Here is a 25961-nt window from a genome sequence, read left to right as displayed (position 1 = left end):
TTAAGAATGTGCAATGTGAGGGAAGTGAGAGGACAAACGTAGTTTAGGTATAGGCGTTTAACAGCTTGAGGGATATTGCGGCTACTCTGATGTCCCGGGGCATGTGGCAACTTGAGATCTATAGGCTGGCATTTTCCTGGAACCCAGGCTCATGCAGGGGTTGGAGGAGTGGAGGGTGGGCTTGTCAGAAGACAGCAGCTGCTGTGGGCATATTGACCTGAGCGGAGGTCTGGACTGCATTCAGGCAGCTCTATTGTCCTCAAGGTTCTCATGAAAACTCCACCAGATCATATTTAATACTGTTTCAGTAATATAACCTAGGGTACGCTCTAACACCCAATTAAAGGATCTGATGTCATCGTTTTCAGCACTATAACTAAACTTAGATCAATGTGCTTTAAAGCTGCTATCCTTCTTCCTCTCATCCTGCATTTCCACTTCTTACCACGTCCCTCTGACTTTGCTCTCACACCCTTTCCTCCTCTCCTCTTTATCCTCTTCATCACTGTTTATTTCACGCTATATTCTTCCGCATTATTCCATGCCAGTGGACAGCAAAGTATAATAACTGTTGCCACTTCTTAAGATGGAACGTTAAAGGAAGTATTTTGCTATAAAACATCAATTCCAAGTAATTGTGTTCTGAGAATTTTTGCCCTAGTTATTGCAATTATTTTGTGATACCTTTTTTTTGTTTGTGCTGTAACTACCCATTTTGTATGCAAATATTTTAATACATATATACTTTATATGTTAAGTGCTTAAAATTATTTTAAGGACAATTGAGGTTTGAAACAAATTAAACATTTTAGCATTCCTAATTTAATTTTGTTTTAAAATATGATTTAATTTTTTCACTGTATATTGTATATGTTTTTCATAGTTCATTATATTGTGTTACATGAGAATATTTTTGTACAAGTGTAAATGCTTATATGTCTATTTTACACTTTCTTTGCAAAATCCCCCCAGAAAACAATTTTGATAATGTTTAAGACTTAACAAACTGTAAGAAAAGGCAATTTTTTTCTGAAAACTTCTTATTAACTTTAACTTTCCATTATTTGTGAATATCACATCATGCAAATTAATCTTACTCTTCTCCCTGACTATTCATACCTGCCCTCTTCTTTTGCAACCTCCCTGACCCCACAAAAAAAAAAAAAAAGAAAAGAAAAAAAATCTTGTAGTTTATGTAGGGTATTACACAGTATACATTTTGTCCACACTTCTTAACTTACAAATGTGCATTGCAGTGAGTCATTGGCCATTGAAGACGTCTGGCTTCTGTTACACCATCAATACTATATCCTCACCAAGACTCTTCTGGGATGTCCTGTTGTTGGCCTGTGTCATGGAGATCCTCCAGTTTGGGATATGTAGGAGCACCTCTTTGCCTGTTCCAGCAGTTCATAGATGGGGTAGATATTGGGGTGGGCCAACTCAAAGCTCTGAATTTGTGTCTGGGAGGTAGGTGAGCCTGTCAGCCTGTAAGCTCTCCTGCTCCCACCTCACTAGGGCCAGCTGTCCAGCACCACCTAATGTCACCGCTGGCAAGTCTTCACATCCTTGGAGGGGGCTCAAATGCAGCCCCTACAACCAGAGACAGCTTGACTGTATCTCCATGGCCTGCTCTCCTGAGTGCTTTGCTGTAGGCGGCGAGGAAAGGGGCTGGCTCCCCTGCTCTCACAACATCCGCACTACCCAGAGGAGGGATGGGGGCAGCTCTGCACAACCCTCTGGCACCAACACGGCCCCAGATGGCAGTCTAGACCAGAGATATTCCCCCAGCCTTTGGTGCTAACATACTCTCTGCTGCAGGGTCACTGACCCGTACATGGCACTCATTTGCAACATGGGCCAGAACCTCACCATGGCCCAGGTGGCATCGCTGGCTGCTAACACCAGGCTATTCCTCACTGCCCTGGAATCTCCGGTTCTGCCTTTCTTCATTGTGCACATATCCTTTTGCTTCTCTTCCTCTTCCATCTCTCCACCACTTATTTGCTCATCTTAGTGACACCTGGGGCCACAGGGTATCCAGGTTTGACTCAGGATTGCTATGTGCAACCTGTGCCATGTGTCACAGGGCAGGGTCAACTCAGGCTTGCTATGCCTGCCTGGCAGCATGATTCCATCTTAAGCATTCTTTTTATTGTGTATTTTCAGACATGAATTCCAACATGGTTTAAAAATATGATTCCTTTATAAGTAAACAGAGAAGCTATATCCATTACTTGTTTAATCATTAGTGTGGAATGCGGCAGGAATCTAGGGCCGTTTTAACACATAAACATACAGAACAGAAGAGATGGCTCAGTGAGTAAGAGCACTGGCTGCTCTTCCAAAGGACTTGTGTTCGATTACCAGAGCCTACGTGGCAGCATATAACTGCCAGTAATTGCAGACCCGACATCCTCTTCTGGCCTCTGTGAGTGCTGGATGTACTCAATCATACATGCAGACAAAAGAGCCCTACGCATTAAATAAAAGTAAATACATATTTTAATAATCATAAAGTCATGAAGGAATATTTTATATGGTCGGCGAAATAAGACAGTTGACATAGACTTGTTAAGTTAGATGCAAAACTGGCCAGTGTTCTACCTGGCAGTAAACTTGTAGCTGGTCAAGGCTCTTACTCTCCTCTTGTATCAGACCCTGTCAGCCTCCGTCACTCCATGCTAAGGCAGGATGCACAACTCGTGATTTTTACTTGCTTGAAATCAATGTTGGTTTTCAAAATCTCTTACACAGTTCACTAGACTTTAACTAGAGGGCAGTCTCTGTTTTAAGATGCTTTTGTTTTATTTTACATGTATGAGTATTTGCTTGTATGTATATTTGTATACCACCATGTAAGAGCCGGATGCCCATGGAGGCTGTCAGAGGGTGGAGGATGCCCAGAAATTGGAGTTACACACAGTTGTGAGCCACTATGTGGGTGGTAGGAATTGAACTAGGTCACCTCCCAGAAAAACGAGTGCTCTTAACCACTGAGCCATCCCCCATCCCTGAGGGAGTAGCTTTGACATGGAAGGGGCTAAAAAGAAAAAAAAAAAAGAGTAGAAACAAACAAAGGTCTTCATCACTCATGCTTTACTCAGGGATATTTATGACTGGAAATCATTGGAAATGTATACACACTCTCCTTTTAGGGGAAAAAAATCACATTACTTCAAATGATGGCTATGAAAACCCTTGAAATTATAAATTGAAGGTCACTATCAATTTCAAGATTTCCATTTTTAAAATGGACTGTCTTAACCAAGTAAGCGAATTGTCATCTGTGAGGATAACAAGACACAAAGGCAATGAGAGCCAGGTCCTTCGTCAACTGTGATTCACCAAAGCAGAATGACAAGAAAGGCCTGTTTGATATGGAGAGCCACAGCCATCCCCTTCTGAAAATGACCTGGTGCTGGTTTTAAGCTGTAGTCAAGAGTTGAATAGATATTAATTTCTTATGTTTAATTTGTATAAATATTTATTGAAGACAAGGTAAATGTTTTATTGTCATTTGAGTAACTCAATATTATTGTTATCTCCTTACTAATAATTTATTTTCAGTGAATGTAAGCAAAGTATCTCTGAGTAAAGAATGCATGATAAAAATAGAGCAGTTGCCAGGACACAGAGGAGGACATCGCAGCCAGTCCTGATGAGACCTGATAAGCTAGGGTCGGATAAAAAAGAAGGTGGACCTCCGGTATCAGTGCACTTGGAGAGGGGCATGGGAGGAGATGAAGGAGGGTGGGTGGGATTGGAAAGGAATGAGGGAGGGTGCTACAGCTGGGATACAAAAGTGAATAAAATGTAATTAATGTAAAAAAATAAAAATTTAATTAAAAAAATAGAGCAGTTGGCCTGCTGTGATTGTTCATGTCTTTAATCTAAGCTCCCAAGAGGCAGAGACAGGTAGACCTTTTTGAGTTCAAAGCCATCCCCGTCTATATAGTGAGTTCCAGGAAAATAAGGACTATATAGTGAGACCCTGTCATTAAATAATTTAATAAATACAAGTCACTTTATTCAAGGGACAAAAGGAAGTGAATGGACAACTTTATCAAGTATTACAATAACCTCTGTTTCCTAAAAATTATTGAGCATTCATTCAACATTTAAAAATTTATATTTTGAATTATTCATAGGACTTTAAAATGTGCCAGCAAGTTTTCATCTAAGGTAGCTGCTTTACCTGAGTGTCCGAACCCATTTCTAAATGTACCTGATCTCTGGCAGCATGCTTTCTCCCTGGCCATATTCTATGGTATAGTCCTTCTAACAGTGAACAAAGAAATACATAAGTTGAGTGAATGTTAGGTAGATCTGTGAAGGCTCTGAAGTGGCTCCCTGGAAGTCTCAACAATTGGAAGTACAATTAAAATCATTCCCAACAAAGGCCAAAAGAAAGCTGAAATCAGTATCATTGATTACACATCTTGCGTTATTTTCTACATATTTCTTTTCTCTAAAATAATTTCCTTAAATGTTAAATTTCAAACATGTTTTATATAATAGCTAAAAGTGCCAGTATTAGAAAATTCCCATGACATTGACATTATATTCTTATTTACCAATGTATTATTTACTTATTTTACGCAGAAGTGTCATCTCTATCACAAGGAAGGCAAAAGGCTATAGAATGAAGGAATATGAATAAATAAAATTTATCTCTGCTTTATCTAGCTTGAATCTAACACAAGACCAAGTCAAGTGTCTCAAATCTGAAGTGCAAACAGGCCATTCTAGGCATAATGAAAGACACTAAGCTAATTAGTTCTAGTTCAAAGAGTGTCTAACATGGGCGAGTAGTTTATGTGGTCCTGCAGTGATCGCTGGGGTTTAAGTATCACAAACTGCGAACATTACTAAGTGAAGGCCATAAAATAAGAATTCAAAAGTGGGGTGACATGGTGAGGATGAAACTCATAGAGCTTAGCGGATGGTGGATGGGGCAGAAGTGGAAATGTTGTGGGTGATCCCGAGCATAGGATAGGGTTTGTGCACCTCCTGTTGAGTAGTCACAGAAAGCTTTACATACTGGCACAGAGCTGGAAGAAGGTGGGTAGAGGAGGTGGCAAATCTAAGGCCCTGAGTTTGTGTGGCTGGAGACCACTTAAAAACCACATGTCAGGCGGGCATTTGTAATTCAGCTGATGAGAGTGCAGAGACGGTGCTCCTTCACGTTCATTGGCCAGCCAGTCCTGCCAACACGGTGGGCTTCAGGCTCACTGAAAGATCATGTCTCAAACCATAACAGTGGTAATAATTGGGGAATAACATCCAACATTGGCCTCTGGCCTCCACATACATGTGCACAAATGTATTGGACTTATACATTCATTTTTTATTCTTAATTTAGGCGAAGATTAAATGACATGTGTATGTGTATTTCAGATCGTAACAGTCTTGACGATTTAAAAGACAATAGTATAATGACGTTCCTTGACATGAATTTTTCTGAAGTCACTGCTCTCTGTTAAGTATTTTGCTTTATGTAGAAAGACATGTTTCCATTCAGACTTAAATGAGACCCAGGAAAGTTTATTTTGGGTTCTTCAACTCATGATTCCCCTAAAACATAAAAACACACTCTTCTTTTATGCTATGCCCATTAGTGTAATTCACTTTGTAATTTTATATACATATGTATATAGTATCATTTATATATATGTATATAGTATATATGTATATAGTATATATACATTACATATAATATAATTTTTATATAGCACATTACATGGGTATAAATATATACATGGTATGTAGACTTTGTATACACATATATATTCACATGTATATTATATATATATATTTATATATTTTCACCTATATTATTTTATATATACATAGAGCAATCCAAAATCTATATTATATATATATATATATACACATGCATATTTATTTTCCAAATTTATCTTATCAGATTTTTATCTCCCCTGATATTGCTTCTAGTACATGAATTCATGTTATTCTTCTGATCTGTATGTACCATGAAAATCTAATAACAATTTGCTTTCACCAAACACATCTTAGGTTTCAAAATGTGGAGGAAATGCCTCTCCAGTATACCATAGTGGGCACTACATATTGATTAAAGAATGAATATTTATGACTGTGTACCTGTGTCTTTCCATCTTTAATTGGAATTCATGTTATTCAAACTGCTCTTATAGGAAGATTCTACAGTCTCCTAATCTTTGAAGCTCTTCTGGAGGTCCTAGCTAGAAGGAGTTTCACTCTTCTTTGTTGTAGTTTGCTGAATAAAACCGTAGCTCAAGAAGCACATTTTACTCCGTGGCCTGGCAAGGCCGCATCACCAGGGGAGAGTGACCAAAGAGCAGGCAACTGAGCTCATGACAGAGACAGCCCCTGCTCCCCTTACTCGGGAACCAACATGGAGAATGAGCTGCTCATGGGATACATCTGAGCTGAGGGTCTAGGCCCTATCCATGCATGGTCCTTGGTTGGTGCATCAGTCTCTGCAGGACCTCCTGGGCTCAGGAATTTTAGCTTCATTGGTCTCCTTGTGGAGCTCCTGTCCCCTCTGTGTCCTTCTATTCCCTGCCCTTTTCCATAACACTTCCGGTGCTCTGCCCAAAGTTTGGCTGTGAGTCTCAGCATCTGCTTAGACACACTGTTGTGTGGAGCCTTTCAGAGGACCCTCTAGAATAGGCTCCCATCCTGTTTCCTCTTTTCTACCACTTCTGGTGTCTATCCTGTTTGCCATTCTCAAGGAGATTGAAGCACCCTTCCTAGGGTACCCCCTGTTGTTTAGCTTCTTTAGTTCTGTAGATTTTAGTATGGCTGTCCTATATTATACAGCTAATATCTCCTAATAAGTGAGTGTATACTATGCATGTCTTTCTGTTTCTAAGTTACCTCACTCAGGATGGTATTGTCTAGTTCCAGGCAGTCCTGATGAAACTTGATAAGCTGTGGGCAGATGGCTTCGGAGGAGAACTCTGTCTTTCAATGGAATAGGGGAAGGGGATAGGATAGAAGAGGGAGGGAGGGTTGGACTGGGAGGAGTTGAGGGAGGGGACTTCAATAGGGATATGTAAAAAATAAAAATAAAATAAACAAAAAAAGATAAAAAAGAAGCACATTTTACTACAGAGCATTAAAGCCTCAAATTCCATTTTCTTTCTCTGCCTTCACTGTAATAGCTCAGTGACCCACTGTCTGCCAGACATAATCTACAATGACCTCTAGATCTGTCTTCAGCATTAACAAGCGACTTCTCCAGAAATGCACATTTAGAAAACTATCTCCCCAACCTCTCAGGAAGCTACTCTGTATGGATCATATGAAATATGTTCACATGTGCGTTTCAAAAGTTCTCCAATGGGCTGAATATTACACACACATACACACACACATATATATGTAATATGTTTTCATTCTATGTGTCGAAAAATATCTCTGAGGAGTTATTTTGCTAACCCATTTCTTTTTCTTTTATTTACTATCCTTTCAGAATTTCATGAGTACAACGTGCTTGTTATCACCCCACCCTCACTTGTCCACCTTCAGTCCTCTTCATGTCGTCTCCTTCTGCTATTTTTCTACTTTCGAACTAACTGAGTCTGATTAGTAATTTCTATGTGTGCATTGTGTAAGGGATTTTAATCAAGAGAAGACATGGTAGGGCTGGGGGTTAGTCTGTGGCAGAGCATAAGCTTAGCTTGTTCAAAGCCCTGGAAAGGAACATATAGTCAGACATTAAGCTTACTTCTGTATTCAGAACAAAATATTTATACAGACTGCATCATTATTTAATCATTTTTACAGTTTTTTATATGTTCTTTACATTGAAAAGTGCTCAAAGTCTGCATTACATATACACTTACTTTTCTCAGGGAAGTACACCATTATTTCATATTCATCAGGTATCACAGTGATGGTCATTTTGTATGTCACTACATTATGCTTCCACACTTTATAATAGAGTATGAAAACATGTTAATCTTTGACATTTAGTCATCCATAACCATCTATTCAGGGTGCAGAGATAGTTTAAATAAATGGATCGTATGCCTGGATACTGTGGTGCCAGATGCTGCCCTCTGCATTCCTTGATATACTGGCATAATGCAGTATGGCTTTCAGGTTCTTAGCCTTGCATTCAACGTTAGGGCATCATCACCCACTGCAGGGGGAGCATTATTTTGTGTATGTTTTACCTCACTAGTTGTGCCAATGTTTGACTATAAATTTTACCTCATTAGGAAAAAAAATCTATATCATGCGGATATCAGAAATGCAAGAAACCATTTATGATATTTAGCATTTCATATTTTCATTAAAATTTTACTTTTAATTAATTGTAGGTCAGAATGACTTTCCAAGAAACACTACTGAGGGTTCCACGCGTCGTTAGTTACTCCATTGGCTTCTCACAGAACTGAAATGCATCATGACATCTAGGATGGTCACACTGGTTGGTGAGGGTGCACAGAATGTTGCACAGCTCCTTCCGTTTGCCTTTCACCACTTCTCCCTCTGAAGCCCGAGCGACCAGTTGTAGTCATGAGGTTGATGATCTATTCATTCCGAAGTCTGCTTAGCTAGGGGCTGTTACTCTCCTCCTTGTCATATCACCCACTCAGAATGACGTCTAAGTTTCTACACTCCCTTGGCATCATTTTCTTAGCAGCTGCCGCCTCAGAAACATGCAGTCATCAGTAGAAACGCAAATAAGTCCTCACAGTGCCAAGATATTGGTTTTACCATGAAGTGATTTTTAGAAAATGCTTATTCCCACAGATTCTTTCCCTCCAGCAAGCAAAATGCTTGGCCTCCTAGTAAGCACGCACCATCTACGGGACTTAGCTGGAGATAAGGTTCTATCTTGCTCTTTTCTTCACTTCTCCAAATACTGCATTATATAATGCTCCCCGTTTCAATTTAGACAGGGATACCTTGTCTTACTCATCTCAGCTATAGTCTTCAGACATCATTTATTTCATCTGCTTCCTGTGTCTAATACTACACTTATTTTCTAATTTAAACCAGTGAAAGTCACAAACTGTATGTACCAGATAGTTTTGTTTATTGTTGTTGTTTGTTTTGTCAACTTAACACAGGCTAGAGTCATATGAGAAGAGAGAACAGCACTTGAGCAAATATCTCCGTAAGATTAGGCTGTGAATAAGCCTATGGGGCATATTTTTGATTAATGATTGATATGGGAGGGACTAGCCCACTGTTCGTGATGCCAGCCCTAGGTAGATGGTATTGGACAGTATACAAAAAGCATGTTACCCTTGAGACTGTCGAAGTAAGACCAAGACTTTCAGGCCATCTTGATCTATAAAACAATGTATTAAATAACAAGAACAACAATACAGAATTAAATTGACTTAACCTCTACGGTTCAGTTAACAATACTGTGCACATGTCAGTTTCCTGGCTTTGATGATTGCACAGCAATCAATAAACATTAGAAACTGTAAAGAAATATCCCCAGAGGATCTTTGTATTATTTTTGTAACTGTTTTGTGACTCTAAAAAAGTTTCAAAATACAAAGATAAGAAATTAAACATACAGATTTCCATTCGACTTAAAATCTCTACTTCTTCAGTGTACATGTGTGTATACACAGGACAAGAAAATAGCTAAGATAACCCAATATTAAATATTTATTTAATATTTTTTTGTCTTTTTTCTTTATTAATTACACTTTATTCACTTTGTATCCCCCTTGTGGTTCCCTCTCTCTTCCCATCCCAATCCCTCCCTTCCTCCACCCTCCGCATGCATGCCCCTCCCCAAGTCCACTGATAGGGGAGGCCTTCTTTTCCTTCCTTCTGATCCTAGTCAATTAGGTCTCATCAGGAGTGGCTGTGTTGTCTTCTTCTGTGGCCTGGTAATGCTGCTTCCCTCTCATGGGGAGGTAATTAAAGAGCAGGCCAATCAGTTCATGTCAGAGACAGTCCCTGTTCCTATTACAATGGAACCCACTTGGATACTGAACTGCCATGGGCTACATCTGTGCTGGGATCTTAGGTTATCTTCATGCATAGTCATTGGATAGAATATCAATCTCAGGAAAGATCTCTGTGCTCAGGTTTTTGGTTCTGTTGCTCTCCTTGTGGAGTTCCTGTCCTCTCCAGATCTTACTGTTTCCCACTTCTTTTATAAGATTCCCTGCACTCTGTCCAAAGGTTTCCCATAAGTCTCAGCATCTGCATTGATATTCTGCAGGGCAGAGCTTTTCAGAGGTCCTCTGTGTCAGCATTTAATAAATCTCAAGGCCTGAAAGTCTAACTTATTTACACTGTTTGGAAATTCTTGATGAATAAAAAAATTCAAGATAGAATCCTGAGATTTACAAAAATCACTGTAATATATAAGTGTTTTTGTATAACAAGTAAATATATCCTTACTAAGCAGAAAGTAATCATTTAAGAATACTACTATCAAAACTTTACAAATAAAAAGAACCCAAATTACAGCTTTAAGGTCACATATTAACACAATGTTACTAATTTTTATTAATCTATTATTTATTACAATTAACTTACTTTGTATCCCAGCTATAGCCTCCTCCCTCATCTTCTCCCAGTCCCTTCCCTCCTTCCCTCCCTCCTATGGGCCTTCCCTAGTCCACTAATAGGGGAGGTCCTCTTCCCCTTCTATCTGAGAGCCTTTCTGCTCTCATCAGGGCTGGCTGCATCCTCTTCCTCTGTGGGCTGACAAGGCTATCCCCCTCCAGGGGGATGTGACCAAAGAGCTTGTCACTGAGTCCATTTCAGAGACAGCCCCTGCTCCCCTTAATAGGGAACCCACAGAGACTGAGCTGCCCATGGGCTACATCTGAGCTGGGGGTCTAGGTCATCCCCTCCAGGACATGTTACTAAATTTAAAACAATCTAAAAACAGACAGACTAGGAATGATACATGTTTGTTCATTGAGTAACTAAATTTTAAAAAGATTCATAGAAGTTTTATAATTACATTTTTTATAACACATGAAATAGTTTCTTCATATTTATAATGACATTTAAATATGGAGAGCAATATATAATCTCAGATAACATTTGCTTTGGGGTTGTACTGTCTTTCTTTTTGTTAGAGGCTTCATTTGTTTTCCTTTTTATCTCCTCCCAGGGTGACACCAGGGTAGCTACTTTCTGCTTGCCTTCTTCCATTAAGATATTTTCTAAAGCCAAGTTGAATAAAATAGATCTGGATAGTGTCATTTTATTCTTAAAGTAATCCAGTAGCTATTAAATCTTGGTTTTTGGTTTTTTTTTTTTTTTTTTTTGGTTGTCAGTTATTCAAAAGGTCTGACTGCATACATATCTCTGATCCCTTTTTTTTCGTGAAGAATCTTTCTATATTCTTGGGTAACAAAACCCATTGCTTATTAGCTTTATCTCAGGGCTAAAAAATCGAACTATTACTACAAATGTCCATCATCTATTACATGTTCTTGTCCCTGGAACTTTACACAAAAGTAACACAGGATTCTGGTGGGCAGCATTTTACTGCATCTTTAAATGAGAGGACTGACTTATCTGCAATTTGCTGCGTTGCCTTTGTCATCTTTTCAGTTTTCTGGCTTAGATGAGCAAATTGTGCTCCAAAGTTAGAGGGATGGTCATCTGTTTGTAGTTCTAAATTATTCAGTTTAGAAAGAAAATAAAAATATCATATGCATAGGAAAGCATGGGCATAGCTGTACCAATATCAAGCACATCGCCGCAGAGATGCTTTCTCTTACATTATTCAAAAGAAGAAAGCATTAAAAGTGTGAATATAATATCGAATTTCTGTCAATTGCCAGCTGCAATTTACTAATTTCAGGTCTAACTCAAGCTAATGTGGGTGTCTCTGTAGGACACCAATACAACAAATATATTTGTTCAGCTGAGTCAATTTGGCTAATTTGTTAAGAAGAATCTGTTAAGTGAATCATTTAGCATCCTATAAACAAAACAAAGGGTGATAATTGTGCAAATTATTCTTTCCAACTTATTGAGTTGGCAACATGTAAACAAAAGCAAGTATCTATACTTTGGGTGAATTAATTAAGTTCATGCAAACTGAGACTTTAATTTAGAAAGATTTCTCTTGAAGTATTCACACTCACTTGAGGAAGAAAGAGAACAGATGAAGGGAGAGGACCAGAAAGCTGTAAGAGGAGAAAGATTTGACACATTGCAGTGGTTTCTGAAATAGGGAGCTGTTCTTGGAAAGGGAGGAGACCCATCAATATGAAGTGACTGAGGCAGAGGAAGGGTCTGACGTGGCCCCCAGGACAGGAAGATAAGAGTATGGCAATGTTAGCAAACTTGGAAAAAAGAGGAAAAGCTGTACACTTTGGAGATCTGTAGACAGAACTTCTGTTTTTGCTTTGATTATCTATCAGTTTGGAACAACTCCTGCCTCCTCAAATAAAGACATCTAATAGAACTCTGAAAATCCTGGTCCACTTTGCAAATGCCAATGTAAGGCTGAAAATGGGGCTATGAGAGTTGCTCTCCAGTGTTTGTTTTAAAGTGAGAGATTCTTGACAGAAATTAGGATGACTGGGAAAATGAGAGAGCAGCCACCATGGCATCCTTCTTCTGGAATCTAAATGAGATCACAACCCAAGGATGAAGAATATCAAGTTTTTCGAAAAGTCACATGTTCTTAGACTTTACAAAAGAGGCTTGAATTTCCTGTTATTAGTCCTGGAGGTTAATGGAAGGAGAAAAGATGACTAGGGAGGACTGTAATCTTGGAGCACTGCATATGAAGTTGTTCAGGAGATTAAAATAAAGTATGTGTTGTAATTCAATACATTAAAAGAAATTTAGTGGGATACGGGTTCTGAGAACACAAAAATCACAAACAATAATTTACTTCGTTTTAAGAACTCTCACTCTCAATGCCAGCTGAGCCTCTTCCTGCTCACACTCATGACAGTGCTGGGTTGGTTATGCAAACAGATTTATTGCAGAAACTTTCCAAAGAGTGTGCTCACACGCTCTCACTCAAGAGAAGCTATGTTCACAAACCGTACACTGAAGGCGGGATCTGTCCTATCCTGAGATACTCAAGACTTGTTTCAGTGAAGAAGTGAACAAACTTCCATGCAAATATATATGAGTGCCAGTCAGAGAGAGCAGAGTTCTTGCCCTGAACAAATTGGCTAAACTGTAAAACCGTGTTTACTGAATTAAGCTTTGGGCTTTTCCATGGGGCTTCATTGAGTGAATCTTGAAGAAACTCCCTGTGTGATTGCTGGCTCTTTATTTTTAACCAGGTACTGAACACTCTGACACTGGTGCCAAATCATTTCTTTTGCACGAGGATTTGAGATACTTTGTCTTAGGCTTAGTAACAGGAGGGCTAGGCCTTAAGAAACTGGTTGGAATTTATGTCAAAAGATAAGCAGACTCCTTCTCTGGGTGCTAACTATGTTAGGAATCTCATTTTACACTTGATCTCAAGAAGAGAGGTGAAAGGAGGCTATTAAAGCTATTCACACAAACAATTTGCATGCATATATGCACACTTAGTTTTTGGTTTTTAATATATTTTTTGAAGTAGCATATAGATAACGGCTTTAACCACGGATTATATAAAATGTTTCATTCAACAGTCAAAGATTCTCTTTCTAATATCCTCCTTGACCACGACCCACTCTCCCTATATGCTAGAGTGATATTCTATCACCTTTCACCTTGGAAATCACTTGCTGATGCCTGACTTTACCATGGATTAATTAGCCTTTTTAAGCTTACTTTTGTTATTCCTGACACAGCTTTATTACTATGTAAAATATTCATCTTTTCTATTGGTTGTACAGTAAAATATTACTCAGCAAAACAATCCAAGTATCAATACACAAACTGCACAGAAAATATTAACATATCACCCTGGAGGTATAAGAAAGCCTGGGTGTGCCTTTGGTCTTATATTCAAGGAAAGGCAAAGTTAATTACCTGGTAAATAAATTTTCAGGTACTTGCATAATGATGAGAAAATTTAAAAGGAAGAGACATATTCCCTCAGTCAAGATTAGTAGTTACCAAAGATAGTGCTGCCTCTAGCAAACAGGTAGAACTCTGGGACCTCGGTCTCACATTTGTGTTGGTTCATGAGCCAAATGTGTGCTTTCACAAACTTCAAGTGACTCTCTGATATAAACTTACTAGATTTGATAGATGGGACACTTAGTTTTTGTTTTACTGCTAGTGTGTCTCTGTTGAATTTTGCATGACCATTTCCATTTCTCCAACAATCCGCCTTTTCTAGCTATTTTGCATAATTATAATGACAACCTCATAACTCTGGGAAATTTTTATTCATTACCCTAGTGTCTTCTTGAATCAGACTAGCACGATCTATTTTTTTCTTGTAGGAATATTATCAAGCATATGGCTTATTAACTATAAATAGAAAATAGAAATAGCAAGAATGTATTTGCAAGGGGCTAGGAATTGGGGCATACAAGTTTTTATTCATTCACTCCATGGAGAAGTAAATAGGAAGCTGCTGACCACTGGCCTCTGTACTTGAGAGATCCAATACAGAGGGACCAAATATATATATATATATATATAATCTAGCAATCCGTGAAGTGGCCTTAGTTTAGGTGAGATTTAGGAAGTGTGGTCAGGAATATACCTGTAATCATAAAGTGCTGCCAGGATGTGTGTGACCAGCTGAATAAAAACAATGATTCCAGGATAAGAGGTCAGAAAGAGTGGATGAGAGGTACAGCACACAAGGGATAACATTCTATATACCTTCCTCGGCAAGAAATAACTTGGGAGGTCATAATGAAGCTACCAAATGGCAAGTCCATATTTCATTTTTGCTATAGATTATTAGAATAGGACAATTGAAATAAAATAACAAATGGGATTGAAGAGGAAATGATTGCACAGAGAGCATGGTTTATGACTTCGACGTGAAGAGTAGAGGCTGTTTTTGCTGAAGTGGAGTTGTCTTCCCACTGGCACATAATCATCCACATAAGGAAACACCTGTTTGGTATTATTGCTTTTCTCCTGCAGTTTCCTAAGCTAACTGCTGTCAACAACACCAAAAGGTCTATCTATGTTGAGTTACACAAAGGCTAAAGGTTTTAGACTCATTTTTAATCAAACAAAGTCTTTAAGACCCAACATCTCATTAGATCACTGGATCTGTTATGGTTTTTTATGTAAAGGCTCTTGAAAGAACTTGAAGTTTCTTTTTTCTTTTTTTATTAATTACACTTTATTTACTTCCTATCCCTTTGTAGTTCCCTCCATCTCCCCTCCCAAACCCTCCCTTCCTCGTCCTTCTCCACGCATGCCCCTCCCCAAGTCCACTGGTAGGGGAGCTCTTCTTTTCCTTCCTTCTGATCCTAGTCCATTAGGTCTCATCAGGAGTGGCTGTCCTGAAGTTTTAATGTGAACGCAATGTACTTACTGTGTTTATAAAATGTGTCACAAGTCACACCTCAGACCTCATGGCATGTGAGGGGAAACATTAGTTCACACACCCCCACAGAGCATGCTTCTAAACCTACAGTCTGATAAATTACCTGCTTCCATCGTTTAAAAACTCCTTCTCTAAAATTTACTGACTTTTAAAGGCCAAGTAGCTACAAAGTCTTCAGAGGAAGATTTTTGGATCCTGTCTGAAGGCAGCGCAGGCTGTTCCAAGTTCAGAGTCTCTTTGGAGGTGATGGCATAGCTCATTACCACAGCACCTTCCAAGCGTGCACCCTGCCCCAGTTTGTCTTTAACCCCTCCCTAAAAGACAAAAAAAAATCCTCTAAGGAACAGGGTGGTAAAATGTAGCCACCACATGGGTTAACTGTGCTCTACTCCTACCTTTTTCCTGTTCACAAGACAAGAAAGAATAAGTTATCCACTACATATGTGCTGTCAAAGCACAAGAACATGAGACAGAGAAGTGTGTGGAATACTAAACCTGGAACACATTCTCTAGTACTTTATAGAAATATTTATAGAAATGTTTACTTCCCATCTTGGACCATGTGAAATACTGTTTGAGCCATATAAACACAATTACTGCACATGGAAAACATTTTAATTATTAAAAACTTAAGTGCAGTTGATTATCTTAACGTTAATCTTGTTAGGAACTTACAATGTATCTGAAAATTATCTTTTTCAGTGTTAGTGTAATTTATAGGGTTGTCAGTTTAAAAGTAACAGTAAAAAATGAAGATTGCATTATATTGCTAGTGACTGATTATAAAGCACTGTGAGTTACGTGACTGCTATATTAACTAAAATCATGATAGAAAAACATTCTACCCTGAACAAACATACAAATTACCGCCAAAAAAAAAAACAAAAACAAAAGCAGTAGCATGTAAATCAAAGGTTGCCATAAATTGAGATTTTTATATTAGTTTTTCAGTAATAAAAGTTCCTGATATTTTCATGTCTCTAGAAAGCTCTTATTATTATATAGTATCTATTCAGATGAAGGTTGAATTTTGAATGACAATATTTTATAGTATAAAGCTCCAAATTCCATTTCAATTTTTGACTTTTAAAGCAGACTTCCAAATATTAATATTTTTATAAAAAATAGCCTTTGTCTTATTTCTTCCTTTTTAACACTTATGTGAAAAATTACCATAGTTAGAGAAAGAGTGAAATTATGAGACAGAAATAGTTTTCAAGGCCAATGGCAGTTAAATCATCAATGGAAACAAGCGCTGATGAACAGTCTTCATTTTAGTCAACAGTGCCACTAAGATTAAATTGCTTATTTCCAAACCATGGAGGAGATTTTGGTGCTAATGATCCCAATAGAAGCATGTTTGGTAAAAGTGAATCAATAAAGAAGATATTGATTGTGTCAAAACATTGTGGAAACAAAAATGAAAAGTAAAATAAACAAGCAAAATGGATCATCTCACAGATAGGGCACATACCAATTCTATAATGAAAGTATGGTTGACAGTAATTTTTCAATCAGCCTTTCTCAATTTTCTATTCAAGCATGTAATATCAAAATAAAATGTATTGTGCCTAAGTGGAAAAATGCATTTACTTCTCTCTGATATTATAAATTTCAAATAAAGCAAGTGGACATATGAGCTCATGACTTTGTCCTGATTCCCTTGACTAGATGTTATAGGTGCAGTCATCACTTCATCCCTGTGAGTCTAAATGTTGACTAAAGAAAATACCATACTTAGAAAAATTAGTTGCAAAATGTTTAAATACTAACATATTATATAAATATTCTGTTAAATCCTTGGCTGGACCTTTCTCTGTTTTTCTGTATTAAAAATCAAGATAGATTTATCACTTTGTATAGTTTACAGTATGAATGAGAACACTTATCCTCTCTGTGATGTTTAACACTTAAGATTTCTGAGTGTACATGTGTGTGTCTCTGTTCTACCTGTATCACTGGAGCTTTTTCTTTGGCTTTTTTTCCTATTAGTTTGTTTTGTCCTTTCTGGTTTCTTTTCTTTTCTTTTATTATTGTTTTAGACGCCTATTTGCTTTAACTGAAAAGGAGAAGAAAAATATGTTGATTGTGGTTGGTCAGGAGGTGAGAAGGATCTGGAAGGAGTTGCAGGAGGAAAATCCATAATCAGAGTGTATTATATGAAAAAAAAAAGCAATCTCTTTAATTTAATAAATAAACAAACAAATAAGAAGGAAGGAAGGAAAGAAAGAAGGAAGGAAGGAAGGAAGGAAGGAAGGAAGGAAGGAAGGAAGGAAAAAAGAAAGAAGGAAGGAAGGAAAAACTTCAGGTAGATTAATGTCTTAACTCTCAAAGCAGGCTTGGATGAAAAGAACAGCTGAGTGTTACACTGTAGTGACTGTGTAAGAAAACATTGTACTAATCAACATTCTTCAGTAACTATTGAATGCACTCTTAGGCAGTGATACAGTACACTTTGGTGAGCCAGATACCCTACACTTCTCAAATTTAGCAGCAGATTTTTGTTTGTTTGTTTTGTTCTGTTTCGGTGGTTAATGCTCAAATGTAGTATCTGGAGACCTGTATTCTCCATACTTTCTGATGTATTCATGTTAGACAGTACTTTTCCAGCTGCTTGGAAAAGAAATGGAAGGACTGGAACCAAACCATCCAGGGCATCAGGGAATTCTCAGGCTGTCACCACAGATAGATCTGTTTCACTTGTCCCTGCCACCAGTCATTGTGGAACCACAGTGGAGTTTATGGTAGCTCTTTGGGAAGGAATTTGTATATTTAAAAGGATCTGCAGTTACTTTAGCTTATTTACCGATTAAAATCAGATCTTTTTCTTTTCTTTCCCCCACAAATTTGAACATGTGTGTTGCCTGACTAAGTCCGTACTTCTGGGGTCACATGTGTATAATTGTTTGTGGAAGACCAAAGTTGATTTTTTTTTCTCCATAACTTTCCACTTTATTTCCAGAGACAGGTTCTCAGAGGACCAGGAGCCTGCCTGCTCTGCTAATCTATCTATCTTGCTTGCTCTGAAGATCCCATTGCTACTTCTGAGTGATGGGATTCCTGAAGGTCCCCCGCATCTGCTAACTTTTGTATGAGTTCTGGGGACCCAAGAATCTTCAGCCTTCATGACAAGGGTTTTACCTCCTTAGTTATCTCTCCAAAGCACCCAAATAATGAATTTCTAAGTAAAAGAAAGAAAAGCTCTATATTCATTTTTTTTTCTGATTTGAGAACATAAAACTTCATCACTAGAGAAGAAAAAAAAATCAGTTTCATTTGTTAAACAAAGTGTGTTTGTCACTGTGATGTTTTTCAGAGGTTTGTAACCGTTCCTTTTCTTTGCAGGCTTTTCCTGGAAACGTCAATTCTGACAGTGTGGTCCGACATGACCTGCAGCATGCAGTCATTGCCCGTTATGTCCGCATTGTGCCCCTGGACTGGAACGGAGAAGGCCACGTAGGGCTGCGCGCAGAAGTCTACGGCTGCTCATACTGTGAGTGTCAAGGGTCAAGTTCACATGTCAAGGGTCAAGTTCACATCTGAGTCGTGGGTCATCTCCATTTAAGTAACAAACTTCTTTTTTTTTTTTTAGTGTGTCTTACAATCTTTAAATGAGCTGAGACACACACATGTGTATAGTACTGAGTTGGGTTGTTTTGCCTATTTTTATGGTGTAAATATATAACACACTCATACAAATAAGAAAACAATAATTAAGGTATGAGGGCTGAGGAGGTGAAATGCCCTTCTTGCCTGCACTAGGTCCTGAGTTCTGCTTTCAGCACCACATAACTAGGTGTGGCTTTTAACACCTATAATCTGAGCATGAGACACATAAACCTAAGAAAATCAGAAGTTCAAAGTCACCCTCTATTATATAGTGGGTTTGTAATAAGCATGAGCTGAGACATATGAGACCTTGTGTCGAAAAAGTTGGACTGAGACCCATAACCAAACTTTGGGCAGAGTGCAGGGAATTTTATGAAAGAAGGGGAAGATAAAAAGTCCTGGAGGGGACAGGAGCTCCAAAAAGAGACCAACAGAACCAAAACAAACAAACAAAAAACAAACAAAAAACAGCCTTGGGGGCCCTTCAGAGACTGATACCTCAACCAACGACCATGTATGCTCATACACTCAGTCTCTAAGTGGGTTGCCTAGTAAGGGGAGCAGGGGCTGTTTCTGGCATGAATTCAGTGGTGGGCTCCCTGATCACCTCTCCATGGAGGGTGCAGCCTTGCCAGGACACAGAGGAGGACAATGCAGCCAGTCCTGATGAGAGCTGACAGGCTAGAGTCAGATAGAAGGGGAGGAAGAACTCCGCTATTAGTGGACTAAGGGAGGAGTTACAGCTGGGATACAAAGAGAATAAAATGTAATAAATAATAATAATTAATAAAAATGCAAAAAAATAAAACCTGAAGAAATGAGAATGTGTTTTGCTCAGCACACTGATGCAGTGAAGCATATTAATTAAACTGAACTTATGAATTATTTACAATAGGCAGTCTACCTAAGATCCACCCTTACAACATTTGTTCAAAGACTAAGATCTTTGCCTCACCTCGTCTCCCGTGACTTGTCATTCTTCTTACTTTAGAAGTCAAAAAGTGAAAGTTTTATTATTTAAAAAAAATATTTATTTATTTATATATGTGTGTGTGAGAGAGAGAGAGAGAGAGAGCGAGTGAGAGCAAGAGCAGGATATTTGTGTGGTTAGAGAACAAGTATTCAAAGTGCTTCTTCTCTTCCACTGTATGATCACGAAGACCTTACTTTGTCAGACTTATTGACAACTGCCTTTACCAGGCTTAGCCAGCCTACTGGCCTGCACTATTGGTTTTTTATATCATTTATATTTTATATTTTAGAAAGTTTAACTTCACTTAAAAAGTTGCTTCATATTTAATTGGGTTTTAATCCCATCTTTAAAAACTTTCATAACTATGTCACACCTAAGTCTAACGGCTTCAATATGTCAATTTCACTGCTACCTGTTTTCTCTGCTTGCAATACAGTAGGGCACACCTTGTCCAAGGGAGATGTTCAGCAGGGGTGTCAGTAGGTGCTTAAGAGTGTGGCTGTGACGCAAAATATAACACTTTTTACTTTGCACACACATATCTATGATAAAGTTTAATTTACAAATTACATGTGGTATTTAGTATTTACAATACTAATGGAATAAAATAAAACAGTATTTTGAAATAAAAGGTGTTTAAACCTCGGAAGTTCCTTTTGTTTCTAGAATTTAATAATGAATATTTTTGGAACACATTCCCACTGAAACTATAGAAATCAAAACAGAAGATAAAGAATAGAAAAAAAAACATATTTATCCTTCTCTTCTGTCCTCTTTACTTTTTCTTTCCTCCTTGCCTTCTCTTTCCCATTATTCGGGGCCTATTTATCTAGTTATATTTCACTTTATATATTCTGCATATGTAGGACCTCAACCACATCAAAACTTAGCTGTAAAAGTTAATTCAGGTCAATCTCAATGATAGATTCTTTTAAAGAAGATATGTCTTCGTTTATTTTCTTTGTGAAGTCACGCTGATCACCAAGCCACTTTAAAGATTGCTACATCTTTGAAGCTACTAGAAAATATAAATTCTCTCTGCAAAACTGGATTCATAATGTTAAATATCCAGTGTAATATTTTCTTGTCCTCCCAGGAAACATTTTTCCTATTATGCCAATTGCACAAGGAAGGGAAAATGTTGGGACTAGACAGAGAGGGAAATTGGCATATTAGCTTTCTACAAGAAATCTCCCATTAGACATTACCTTATCATTTCTTATAGATCCATAAACATAAATAGTTACTATGACCATAAAGTTCAAATTTTCTTTTTCTGAGAAGGCATCTTAAAATTAATGGAACACTTAATATTTTATAATAATATTTTATTTTTCATGTCTAGGAGTGTTTGGTTGCAGAGACTCTTGCAAGCAGTGCCACAGGGATAAAAAATAATATATTCTCAGTTCACAGGCGAACTCTTATGTACGGAATAAAGCGGCCATAGGGATTATCTAAAAATTCTTACTTATTTTCTATTTAATTATTACATTAAATACATATACATATATATGGAATATATATATTCCATAAATAATGAAAGGAGGGATGGATTCAGTTCTTTGCAAGAATATAGCACTTCAAGGAGATGAACTAGTTTGTTGGGAGAAGCCAATGCAAAACCCAACATAAATTAGGGTCCTTGCTACTGTGTCTTATGGTACTCAGGGATAGAGGAAACAAAGCATCATCTAACTGATTCACTTATTAAAATATTTGTTTGAATTAGCCATATTTCTGAGATATTAATTTTGTACTCTTGTATAATTGAATATTTAAATTGATAAACATTGAGTTATTATTATTATCATTATTGTGGTTAATGTTTCTGAAGGAATAGGTAGTGAGAGTTGTGGGTCTCTGTCCTCTAGGTGTGACAGGCTGTTGATATAATCTGGAAATCAAAGCAGATATGATTATCTGTAGGAGACTCAGAAGATTTAGTCAGCTCATCTTCCTGTTGAAAGTGTGAGATTAAAAAGGCAGTGTAAAGGGTTCTGTAGCTTAACATGCCTGTCTGTAAACAGGCAGTGTATATTTCATTGGGCCCTTCTATACCAGAGTATATGCAAGTTATTAGCACTGGCCATGAAAAAGAGAGAGAATGAGAGAGAGAGAGAGACTCTTCTTAATGTTTCTGCCTGTACATTGATTATAGTTAAATTTGTGAGTTCTCCAAGTTAACCTTGGGAACAGGTATGATTTTAATGTGTCCTTAATTTCTTATATGCAATGAAGAAATATTTGTTCATGCCTACCTTTCAAAGAACATGCAATAGAGGACATGGTATCATACATGTAATAGAAGGCATGTATACCACTAACATATGTGTGTGTGTGTGTGTACTCAAACAGTGCCAATGAAAACTAAAGATTTTATAAAGTGCTGTATCAGTTTATTTCCTCACAAACTGTGCGAGAACTTCTATTTCTCTACAAACCCAGACATTTTTTTTCATTAATTTTAAAGTTAATGATGATTTTCCTGACATTTTAGATAGGTTATGATTGTGGATGACCAGTGTTGTCTTTACTTTTTTGAAGTATTTTTATTCAAAATATCTTACTTCAAAATATCATATTTCTGGGTGCTGCCTTTATTCATTTGTTATTTTAATGCTTTAAATGCTTTAAAATATTTTTCTCACTCTTTTGCACTCTTTCTCCCACTCAGCCCTCCTAACGATCTCTAGACATAGCTCATTTTTAATATATTTTCCTTTAAATAATCATTTTAAAATCAGTGTTATTGATGAAGTCATTTAAGACTCCACAGCCAAAGAGAGTCTTTGCAGGTGTAGATTAAAAATAACAACACTTTCTATAGTTGGAGTAAGTTCACTTGTAGGAAGCACAGACACTTTCCTAGGGAATTCTTCCACCACAATTGGGCCTTGACAATCAGGAGACAGAAAGAAGAAATAAATAAAGCAAAACAGGCACCGGTCTTTCAAAGGTAAAATCTTCCATGCAGCAAAAGCCAAAAATGTTAACATTTATACTAATAGATGTCAGTGCAATAGATGATAAGCAGAAGCAAAACTAAATAAAGATAGAAAATTAATGATAGCATTATAATTGCTTGTGAAGTGAATCCAAAGGCATCAGAACCTGATTCTTAGATCCTAATTCCTTGCTAAAACTAAGTTAATGGACATGATAAAGTCCACAAGGGGTGCAGCGGGTGACACTGCCTTCCCTTAAGTTCCTCACAACACCTTTCAGAGTGCTAGGGCAGATGAAATTATGCATCAAAGACAGAGAAAGCACAGCAACACCGGAGACTAAGATCAGACTGAAGTGGTTGCCATATCAAGGAATACTGCAACAACCATAAGCTGTAAGAAAATAAAAGAAAGGAGTCAGTTCAAGCCCTGGTTGGAGTGTAGTCTTTTCCCACAACTTAATTTTATTTCCTTGAAACTAATTGGTGATTTCTGCGTCTCAGAACAAACACCACCACCACCACCACCACCAAACAAACAAACAAACAAAAAACAAACAAACAAACAAAAACAAAAACAAAAAACCCTATCCTTCTGGATTTCAGTTTGTGGTTGTTCATTATAACACAAACAGTAGAGTGGGGGCTGCAGCTGGGATACAAAGTGAATAAACTGTAATTAATATAAAAAATAAATTAAATTTAAAAAGATATTATGAATGTATCTCCATCCCTGATCTCAAGCTGTATTATAAAGCAACAGTAATAAAAACTACAAGGTACTGGCATAGAAAAAAGAGGTGGATCAATGGAATAGAATCAAGGACCCAGAAATAAACCCACACACCAACAGAAACTTAATTTTTGACAAAGAAGCCAAAAACATACAATTGAAAAAAGATAGCATCTTCAACAAATGATATTGCTCTAACTAGATACCTACATGTAAAAAATGCAAAGAGGTCCATACTTATCACCCTGCACAAAACTTAAGTCCAAGTGGATCAAAGACCTCAACAAGAAAACACACACACTAAATCTGTGAGAGAAAAAGTGGGGAAGAGCCTTGAACTCTCTGGCACAGGAGACAACTTCCTGAACAGAAGACTAACAGCACAGGCTCTAAGTTCAACAATCAATGAATGGGACCTCATGAAACTGAAAAGCTGTGAAACAAAAGACACTTTTGTCAGAACAAAATGACAGCCTACAAAACAACAAAACGACTGGGAAAAGATCTTCACCAACCATACATCTGGCAGAGGGCTAATATCCAGAATATATGAAGAACTAAAGAAGTTAAAAATCAACAAACCAAGTAATCTAATTAAAAATGGGGTGAAGAGCTAAAAAAAGAACTCTCAACAGAGGAATACCGAAAAGCAGAGAAACACTTAAAGAAATGCTCAGTGTCCTTAGTCATCAGAGAAATGCAAATCAAAATAACTCTGAGTTATTACCTCACACCCATCAGAATTGCCAAGATCATAAACTCAAGGAATGACAAATGCTGGAGAGGTTGTGGTGAATCTTCCATTGCTGGTGGGACTGTAACCTTCTTCAACCACTTTGGAAATCAATCTGGCTAGAGCTTTCTCAGAAAATTAGGACTAGTGCTACCTCAAGATGCAGCTATACTACTCCTGGGCATATATCACAAAGATGCTCAACCACATGACAAGGACATTTGCACAACTATGTTCACAGCAGCTTTATTCATAAGAGCCAGAATCCAGAAACAACCTAAATGTCCCTCTACTGAAGAACGGAGAGAGAAACTGTGGTATATTTACACAATGGAATACTACTCAGAAATTAAAAACAAGAAAATCATGAAATTTGTATGCAAATGGTGGGAACTAGAAAAGATTATCCTGAGTGAGGTAACCCAGAGGCAAAAAGACACATATGGTATATACTCACTTGTAAGTGGATATTAGACATATAATATAGGATGAACATACTAAAATCTATAGTCCTAAGGAAGCTAAAAAACAAGGAGGACCCTAGGGAAGTGGCTAAAAAATCACTCAGAAAGACAAACAGGATAGACATCAGAAGTAGGAGAAGAGAAGTAACAGGATAGGAGCTTCCACAGAGGACCTCTGAAAGACTTTACTCATCATGGCATTGAAGCAGATGCTGAGACTCACAGCTAAGCTTTGGGCAGAGTGCAAGAAACCTTATGGAAGAAGAGGGAGATAGAAAGACCTGAAACAGGGATTATCTCTGACATGAACTCAGTGGCTGGCTCTTGGATCACCTACTCCTGGCAGCCTTATCAGGCCAGAAAGGAAGATAGTGCAGCCAGTCGTGATGAGACCAGATAGGCAATGGGGGGGAGGACCTCCCCTATCAGTGGACTTGGGGAAGGTCATGGGAGGCGATGAGGAAGGGAGGATGGGATAGGGATGGAATGAGTCAGGAGACTACAGCTGGGATACAAAGTGAATAAACTGTAATTAATATAAAAATATTTTTTTAAAAAAGGAAAAAATTTTAAAAAAGAATGAAAGACCCATAGGGGACAGGAACTCCACAAGGAGACCAACAGAGCCAAAAAACCTAGGCCCAGTGGGGCCTGCAGATACCAATACCATGCATGGAGAGGACCTAGAACCCCTGCTCAGAGGAAGCCCATAGGCTGCTCAGTTTCCCTAGTAAGGAAGGAAGGGGCTGTCTTTGACAGTGGCTAGCTCTTTGTTCACCTCCCCCTTCGGTGTGTGTGGGGAGGTTCAGCCCTGCCGGGCCACAGAGGAAGAAGATGCACCTAGCCTTGACGAGACCCTATAGATAGAAGGGGAGGAGGACCTCCCCTATCAGGGGACTAGGGAGGGGACATTGGCGGACAACAGGGAAGGAGAGTGGGATTGGGAAGAGATAATTGAAGGAGGGGGCTACAACAGGGATACAAAGTGAATAAATTGAAAGAAAGAAAGAAAGAAAGAAAGAAAGAAAGAAAGAAAGAAAGAAAGAAAGAAAGAAAGAAAGAAAGA

The 25961-nt window shown here is 37.9% G+C and overlaps 1 protein-coding gene across 1 annotated transcript in view; it reads left to right on the top strand.

The window, feature by feature from the left end:
• Positions 1-25961, top strand: part of Cntnap2 (contactin associated protein 2) — a 2205170-nt gene that overhangs the window by 884956 nt on the left and 1294253 nt on the right. The window contains 1 exon segment of the mRNA XM_055598313.1: positions 18782-18929. Within this exon segment, the coding sequence (XP_055454288.1) occupies positions 18782-18929 (148 nt within the window).

Source organism: Psammomys obesus, unplaced genomic scaffold (genome assembly GCF_907164565.1).
Source record: "Psammomys obesus unplaced genomic scaffold, mPsaObe1.curated_primary_1811, whole genome shotgun sequence".
In the NCBI taxonomy this organism is placed as follows: Eukaryota; Metazoa; Chordata; class Mammalia; order Rodentia; family Muridae; genus Psammomys; species Psammomys obesus.
Note: the sequence above shows the minus strand (reverse complement) of the source record. Positions and strands in the feature narration are given on the sequence as shown.